This window comes from Amphiprion ocellaris, chromosome 9 (genome assembly GCF_022539595.1).
Source record: "Amphiprion ocellaris isolate individual 3 ecotype Okinawa chromosome 9, ASM2253959v1, whole genome shotgun sequence".
Classification (NCBI taxonomy): domain Eukaryota; kingdom Metazoa; phylum Chordata; class Actinopteri; family Pomacentridae; genus Amphiprion; species Amphiprion ocellaris.
In genome coordinates this window covers 31,156,229-31,165,331 of record NC_072774.1, presented here as the reverse complement: position 1 = coordinate 31,165,331, position 9,103 = coordinate 31,156,229, and the positions used below count along the sequence as shown (strand labels likewise).

The window sequence follows — 9,103 nt, the reverse complement described above, 5'->3', positions numbered from 1 at the left end:
TAGATTTAAATGTGTACTGAACTAAATAGCTGTTATAAGTGGAAGCCTCTGTTTTGCTTCATAATTTTAGTTTCCGGGGGGTTTTTTTGTTAGTTTTTTTTTTTTTTTTGATGAATGTGATAGAGTTCCATATTAAGTTTAAGGGATCTTTGCCTACCACACCTAATATACTCTTTCTTTGTCATTTCATTGTAGGTGCTTCCTTGATATCAACCCTGAGAGGGGAACAAAGGCCAGCCAGGAGAAGGTGATGTCCAAGAGGTCAGGGAAGCTGCTCCAGAAAAAGGCATCTACTGTAAATCCTCATGTAGCCTCCCTTATAAAAAGACTGATGGACTCTGAGTGGGACTTCATGTAAACCCACAGCACCTCTCCACACAGGACCTCACTTTCACAAAGGAAAAGCCCAGTCTGCAACCAGATGTTCATGCTGTCATTCTAAGGTAACAAGTCTCAGTATTGTGTTTGGTTCAGTCCACGTGTCTCAGTTTTGAAGTTCCAGGTTTGTTCCATGACGTGGTATTTATTGAACATGATCATGAGTTATGAAAGACTGATTCTGAAGGCAGGGTACCTGAAATGTGATGTGCAATTTTTAAACAGATTGCTGACAAGATAAGATAAAGTTCTTTATTTCTCCCCACTCCAGGGGAAATTTACATTACATGTTAAACATCATTATTTTTTTGTAGATTTTATTTTGCAAGACTTGAATTACTTGAAATTTGTTAGCTGCTGAATGTGTTCAATGCAGTATTAAGTAATTTAAATGATATATAGATATCTTTCATTGCAGTTCAGGAAAAATGGAAATCTAAACTCAGTGTACCTGAACTAGACCATGCAAAATGGGAACCTATTCACCATGAGGAAATGATTGTATGTTACTAAAATTTAATGGGTTAAATAAGTCAGTTGGCTTTATTAAAGCTGAATGTTGAAAAGTCATCTCTTGTCTGAGCCATTTCTATGCTATGCTATTTCCTGGGGCTTTCATTTTGAGATGTGACATTTTTAAATCATTAGTTTTCAGCAATGTTATCACTTCATATCATCACATTCTCTGATATCAATTTTACAGTAATAAACTGTTTATGAAGATTACAGTACAAACAGTAAAATAACAGTATAATGGCACCAAAATACTGACAGTAATATACTGTAAGCATAAAATCTAAACATCATAATACTGTAATATTTTTTACAGTAATAAACTGTTGTTGTAGGATACGGTAGGTTTACTGTAGAATAACAGTGCTCTGCTGGCAACTTTTGCTGCCAGCTCTTTACTGTGAATTTATGGGGAAATTTCTTAGAGTGTAGGAAGTAACTTGCTGCTCAGCCTGTGAATCCAAATCAATAACTGAATATCTGCAAAGTAGGTTATAGAAAGAAAATGTGCTATTTGGGTCTTTGTGGAAGTTGCTGGTGACCTGTTGATTTCGGACCTACTTTTCCTGCAGTTTTATATAGAGAGAATGCTACTTGTGTACATGTGTCTGTGTGTGCCATTTTTAACATCACTCAACTCTTGGCATCAGTGTAATATCAATTTTTTATTTTTAATTTGAAAAATAACTTACATAAATCTCTGTACTCAACCATACTTAACCAAGACATAGCCTTGGCATTAACACATTGCACCAAAAGAGAAAATTAAAAGGCATTCAAAAGGATAAATAACATATGTCTTTGTCATCATGAGGCATTTTTCCTGTTCCAAAAGAGTCTATCAATCTATCTTCATGGTAGCTTGTTTATTCAAACTCTGACATCTAAAGGTATGTACAATGGAAATTAAAATGAAAATATATAGTGTAGCTTGTTACAGCGACAAGGGTTTTCTTGGACATTAAAATGCATTATCTTTGTGTGGAAAAGGAACAATGCCTCAGTTTAATTTCATTCAGACATACTGCAACTCTAAGATTCATATACTTCCCGGACATGAGAAGTATTTATAATTACTAAAAATAGAAAATAAAAAATAAACTGGTCTTGGCTTTTAAATAAAACTAACAAAAATATAGTAAATTAATTTCATTTTCATTAAAACAAGAAAAAAAACATTTTCTGTGGCAATATCCCTTATTATTTGAACTTGTGATTAGCTCATCTTCACATACAGTGCCTGTAAAACTGAACCACAGCAACACACATCTCTTGCATGTTTGCTGCCTCTTGATTAGGTATAGACCTCTTGCTGTACCAGTACAGAATATTTTTGCATGTTCGTCAACAATACTGAAATAAAATACACTTGCAATCACAACTGTTTCGCCAGCCTCCATTAAATATAAAATAGTTTCCTTGTCATTTTTTTCCCTCAAAAACCTGAAAGAAAATATGACTTTGGGGGTGGAATGTTTTGTTAAAACTTCAATAACTGGCCACGGAAGACCAAGAACTAATTTGCTGTAGAGCTCAATTTAAGGTGAGGGAGAAAAGTAATGAAGTTGACATGCACTGTACAAGAAACTGCAAAAATTCCAAATATCATCTTTATCAAAACATGCTGAGTTACTGTAAGGTGTGCCCAAGCCATGTTGCAGAAAATCCTTTTCAACATGCTTGTTAAACAAATCAAATCCAAAATTAAATACATACTGAAACAATACAGAACTGCAAAATAGCCAACAGTCCTAAAATCTGGACGATATCAGGGGACTGAACAATGGTAGCAATGAATAGTACAATGAGAAGTACCCTGGGACAAGGAAGAAAAAGAGAAACGTACAATTTGCACATAATGTTTATCTTTATAAGGCATGAGCCTTGTACAATGAAATAAATAATTTACATTTATTTTCATTATCACTTTTTGTCACATAAACATTTTCTGTTAAATAACTCCAAAAGTTTCCTTTAAGTTTCCCTTATCTGCATGTCTGCAAAACACAGACTCATGAATGGTCTAAAGAATGATAAACAATGTTTTTTTTAATCACGATGTTGCATTCACTCCCCTTGAAAACCATGCACTAGTGAAATTTATCTTTAAAAATAATATAAATTGTTGAAAATGGCTGATCTGTTTTATTTATTTTTCATCTTTTTTGCAAGTTGCAGCCTCAAGAAAATAATTTTCTTTTTTTATTCAGCTAAATTTGTGTCCATGCAAATGAACTAAAAAGGAAAAAAAATATTTTTTTCTCATTTAATTTTCATACAATATATCAACAGAGAAAGAATGATGGTAAGATTGTACATCTTTTCATGGGGTTTAGATTGTTACTGTATATTTTGGAGTGTTGATGGTAGTAGCCACTTCAGTATTGCCTCTGATTAGCTAATCTTCATGGTGATTTACCAGAACGGGTTGATTCAGTACATAAACCTCGAGTATGCAGGGCATTTCTTTTGGGGTTTTTGGGGGAGTGTGGATACAAGCTGGGACACACCTCACCCAAAGTGATGGTCTCCAAAACTCCATCTACACAGCTAGGTCTGTTGGCGTGGCGTGACCAAGCATCTGGTTAGAAACACTGTCACCCCCTTCAGATACAAGTACACTGACATTTAAAGAAAAAATAAACAAAACAAATGAAAACAAAACAAAAAAAAATCAAAGCAACACATTGATTTTTCATTCGAAAAGGGCTTCTGTAGAACTCGTTTAGTGGTTCCCAGTGTTGACCCCCATGGCTTCGAATTGGATGAAAACCTGGAACTGACGGAATCCTCGTGCTAAGGAGTTCATTCCAGCTTCCTCCAAACAACAACAACACCCAGCAATCCCTGTCGCCAGGCGCTTGTGACACCTTCGCCATGTGCACAATGTGCGCAACGTTTTTGCTCAAAACACAGGATCACGTTTGCACCCCTAGAAACAGGCTCAGAAGACACAACATCAAGCATGCAGTGTAACCAGGGGGCGTGACCTGTAATCGCAACACTGGCTGCTACAACAACGCTATCAGTCCACACGCTGCTATGATCGAGAGAAACTGTCCAGTGAGGATTGGGAAGCTCTTCTTGTCAGTGGGGCCAGAGTGGGGTCCACCAGTGAGGAAGGAGGAAAGAGCTTGAACCAGCCAATCACCATATTGGACAGGTCCAGCTCATCTAACAGTATCTGAACTGCTCCCATGAATGATTTATGGTCCATACGTCCGTAGTCACCCCATACGATGACCTGGACAGAAAAACAGAAAAATATAATGATGTGACAAGATTAGAAAAAGAAAGCAATTCTGAGTTTCTGTTTGAACGACTGTGACACTCACTACCTTAAGTAATCATAAGTCCACTTACCTGTAAAACCTTGCCTCCTGGACTCTCCTCAAACGGCAGTTGCTGCTGGTAAAGAGGATCCAAGGTTTTTCTTGCTACTTTAGTTTTCTTTTTGGCTATGCAGACTCCGTTTTCCAAAAGGTAGACCTTTACATATGGTGCTGGAAATAAAGAAAAATCAGAATTATTATATAAACTAAATCCCCCTTATTGTTCTCATATATCAGTAAGCACTGTGATGAGTGAAAATTCAGTAGAACAGTGTAGAACTGAGATCTTAAATTACCTGGCAGTGCCTTGGAACCTGGTTTTCCCACAAGGCCACGGGCTCTGATGACCTCCACTTCCAGTGCTCCTTTCTTCTCCACCATGCCAATCTGGATGTCACCTAAATAAACAAAAATAAAAGACTTTTAAAAATGCAAAGTTCAAAAATACAATTAAGCAATTGCATGCTTGTGTCGCAAGAGAAGTCTCGCCCTCACCCATAGGTGGAGTAGCCAACGTCTGTCGTCCAACCAGCTGGGCGGGGCCGAGACCATCCAGAAAGTCACTGAACTGAGCATCTGAAGAGAGTCTCACGCCAGGGAAGATGAGACTGAAAAAGTGAAAACCCTTCTGTTACCATGGAGATAAAGGTATGATCATGCTGATTACAGACAGAATGTTAGGGCGTAGGGTAGACAGGGTCTACTGAATGACAGGACAGTTAAGAAGATGAAGCCTAAAATAAGTCAACAAATCAAGTTTGGAATTGTTTGCTGTGTTTGTAGAGAGTGCTTCTGGTAAACATGTGGGTTGTAGCTTCTTGACAGTTTTCAGAGCGTGAGTCCTTGTCTGCTTACTTTCCCTCGGAGCTGTAGCTGTTCATGCTGCCGTCCGTGGACTCCCGGCTGGCCTGCCGAGTCATCCTGCTCCTCATCTCCACCGCCAGGCCCGTCTCTGTACTCCGCTGGATAGTGCTGCGCAACTTCTTACCTCCCGCTTCTGAACGGTCACACACATGACAAGACAGAGGGAGGAAGAGGGAGAAAAAGAGGGATATGGACTGTCAATCCATGACATTGAATCATATTGTGACTCATGTAACGAGCTGCATTCACATGGATTATCACTGACATACTCGTGCTTTCATTGGCTCAACAGAAATCATTCCACAGGAAAGACAACACATAAAGACACCTCTGTGAATGAGAATTCATATCTGTGAGGACGACACAAGTATATTTTATTCTGTGAATCGCAGTGACGATAAAACAAGGTCGCTAATTTAACAAGCCCAACATACTTATGGCCCTTTGTGTATGTGTTCAACAGAACAACATGTACAGCCCTACTGACTGCCTACGGGGGTCTTGTGGGAGCCACAGAGAGTCCATGCTCCACCTACAAACACTCAGCACCCCCTCCCAGCCCATCCTAGCTGATCCAAGAAGACAGCTGACTCCCCCCATTAGGCCTGCTGCTGCTCATCTCCACCCAGCCTCCGTGCCACTGTAAAACCACGTGGTTGAGCCTGTGGCAGACGTACACATACCTACGCAAATTACAGTAGGAAAGCTAACACATGCCTGCAGAACAGCACACACACATACACACACACACACACACACACACACACGCAAAATCAAAACTGCATTTCATCCTATATCCTACTAAGATGGACGTCAGCAAAAACCGTCATGTTAATATACAGAGAAGGCACTTAAGAGATTAAAAAGGAATCAAATACAACAGACTAGTCTTAAAGAATCTCAGAGAATTTGTATTAGTTTAAATTTAGCTATGTTACCTGGTATGTTATCACTGAAAGAAATGGAGTCCCAACCATTTGGTTGTGTGGCAAAGGTGTATTTAAAGGCTACTCATTGCTACTTCTTGGCTCTAATAGGCATCACGTTACTTCCCAGGGTCAGAAAATCCTGACAAAAGTAATAACACACAGTTACCATCAGTTCGCTGTTGGCCATCACAGGTAAACTAATCCATAAGCCTTCTGTAGTTTTCCACTCATGCTTCACCTGTTTGTATGGATGGTCAGCGTCTAGACTACAGCATTCCTAATCCAGCTATCATCACTGGCCCTGCTGTCTTTACTCTCCTCCCGCTCCCCTCTGCTCGTCTCCTCATGAAGACAAGAGAGATGATTCTGTGTCCTAGCTCACATAGGCGTAAACAGACACGAAGCCTTTCAGCCCTGAAATCTCAGTTATTCAGCTGGCCTCCGCCTCCTCTTCCTGCTCTTCACACATTACAATAAGAGATGCTGCCGAAGAGGTCGTCTCTGACGTCTGCAGCAGACCTTCTCTGCCAATCAGTGGCCAGTCCGATGTTATCAATGAACACTGAAAAAACACCGTTTAAAAGGGTGTGAAGCAACCGTCCTGCTTTGTGACAAACATTAAAAAAATGCATATGCTGGCATTTCTACAGCTGGGTACAACCACAATATGCAGCTCTGTTACTATTATGTCAATGCATGGGTGCTCTCATCTGATAAGCACATGGCCAGAAACAGCACAAAATGTGAAATTAAAGCATAATGGCACAGACTTTAAATTAAACAGCCTCCAAAGCTGTGTTTCGATACATGTCAAACACGTGTGTTCACTATAGAGGCACAAATACCCCCAAATGCATTTGGAGAAATGACAGGTGGGATACATTTGTCAAAGATAAGAGTTTGAAGTATTTAGCAAGCAGCGGTAGCCTAAAAGTGTGACACACTGGCACGACTCCAGAAGGTCACTGCCCTCACATCCATCCCTGCCAGACAGGAGAGGACAATAAGTCTAGTGAAACTGCCAACAGTGAAAGTGTGGTGAGTATAATAAGCTGGAGTAATGGGGCAAAAATACGTAGAAAGGGTTTGAAAGAGTAAAGCTGCTGCACTGCACATCTATGAACAACAGTCTCTCTGTAAATCACATCACTGCAAGTTAAAAAAGGAAATGATTAGAGCATCTGGGGAGGCATAAATATAAACACATGGAGAAGGCGTCATGACTACTATACAGAAACAATGTTGTAGTCCTGAGCTAAAAAAGCACTACCACCCACACGATGCTAAACAGTGATTCATTCCACTTCCTAAATTCGTTGTTTTCATCCACAGATTCAGATTTGAAATCATCGGGGGGATATGAGACATTGGATAGACGAGCATGACTTTACCACCATCAGACTGGTTCATATACTCATTCATTTTGACACCACCACTGGTGGAAGTAGCAGCAATAGAAACACAATATCTAATTCACACAAAATCTGATAGCTGAGATGATAAACTCACAAACACAGATATCAAGTTTCAATTCATCATATCACCAGAGGACAGACAGCTGAAGCATTATTATTATAACTGACCTACACTGCCAACCTAATTAAACTAATTGCATCGCTCAACCTGCCCCAGTTCTCCTCACAGTCAGAGCCTCTGCATCTTCCCACTAATCCTAAGCCCATCTCCTTCCTCACAGCCATGATTCAGTCTAAGCAGAATTGCTGCCCCCCCCAACCTGCAGCTGCTGCTAAGACATTTCCCAGGCTGACATCTTACCTCCATCCTCCTCATCGAAGGAGTTCATGCAGGGGAAATAGACAGCCAGTGCTTCGAATGATGCAGACAGGCTCATCTTGCCCTGGGAGCACTGGATGCGCATCCCAGGGGCCTGAGCAGAGGCATCGTTCCCCTGCCTGCCCATGCTGACCGGCTGCCGTCCTCCTCAATGTGATGAATCGAAGACAAGACCTCAGCTTTGCCTTTTCGAGCTGATAAATGTTGAAAATTAAACTCAAATCTAGTCTCTTTGATGGATTCTCTAATCTCAGTAGCAGAAGTCGCTGGGATGCTGCAGGAGATCAGTGCTGTATCATCTAGTCTGTCCCTGGATGCTCTGCTCACTGCAACTTAAGTGGAGCTTAAGAGAAACGTTGCTTCAGTCCCTGAGCCTTGTGCTGTCTGGGTCTGACGTTTCTGCTGCACCTCTTTCTTCTAGGGGGGAGGGGAGAGAGCTGCATCGCGTTCCACCAATCAGAGCGCCAGGCTGCTGAGGCGCACCTCAGCTCGCTCTGCGGGTGAACAAGCTCTACCCAGAGATACCCCCCCACTCCATCTCTCACCAGATTTTTTTTAAACTCTTCTTTTATCCCCCCCCCCGTTCATCACTGTTATTTTGCTTTTCTCTCCATCCTCTGCCCCACCATCCCTCCCTCTCTCCATCTCATGCACAGAGCCCAGTGAAAACAAGCTGTCATTAGCTCTGCCAACAGTCTTGCTTTTCTCTCAGAGAGCTCGAGCCACATGACGGTCACTCAAAGTTCACGTGCCAAAGCCTGCACCTTTATTTTGCTCTCCTCCATTACCACAACACCCCAGCTGTTGCATTAGGAGTAATCCACTTTGCTTTTGCTGGCTGGTTTTATAGTTGAGAAAGAAAATCAAATGGTTGATGAAGTTTATATTTTCAGCCTGTAACCTTGTGGTTGCTTCATCTTAAATCAAGATTCCTTTGTTCAGTTGAAACACGTTTAAGCAATCAGAAAGACTCTTTATTTGAATTAGTGTCAAACATACCTAAATAATAACTTTTTTACCATCTACCATCTGGTCACCTGACATTGGTCCACTTTAAACAGTCCTGAGAGACAGTGGACAGACTTCTTCACTGGTTGTCCCTGAAGTCCTGATAGATCTACTGATAGCATGATGTGCACGTGGCAGCAGATAAAGCAAATGTATGGTTTTAACCCAAACTTCAGCTCCTCTGTCACCATGGCATCAAAAAATGACATCCAGAGAAACTGTGCTGCTTTGGTAGACTGCTACAAAAACAACTGTGGTGCTTTTGTTCTGAATACGTATCTGGCA

The 9,103-nt window shown here is 40.8% G+C and overlaps 1 protein-coding gene across 45 annotated transcripts in view; it reads right to left on the bottom strand.

Moving 5' to 3' along the window:
• Positions 1-1,536: 1,536 nt before the first annotated feature.
• rims2a (regulating synaptic membrane exocytosis 2a) overlaps positions 1,537-9,103 on the bottom strand; it is a 150,410-nt gene continuing 142,843 nt past the window's right edge. For 44 of the 45 annotated variants that reach the window (XM_055013377.1, XM_055013379.1, XM_055013378.1 and 41 more), the window contains 5 exons: positions 5,079-5,220; positions 4,719-4,831; positions 4,520-4,621; positions 4,255-4,394; positions 1,537-4,135 (listed from right to left, as the gene is read on the bottom strand). In XM_055013377.1, the coding sequence (XP_054869352.1) occupies positions 3,932-4,135; positions 4,255-4,394; positions 4,520-4,621; positions 4,719-4,831; positions 5,079-5,220 (701 nt within the window). In that variant the 3' untranslated portion in view covers positions 1,537-3,931. Of the gene's footprint in view, positions 4,136-4,254; positions 4,395-4,519; positions 4,622-4,718; positions 4,832-5,078; positions 5,221-7,792; positions 8,329-9,103 lie in introns of those variants that run through there. The other variant, XM_023264401.3, reaches the window with a different exon arrangement.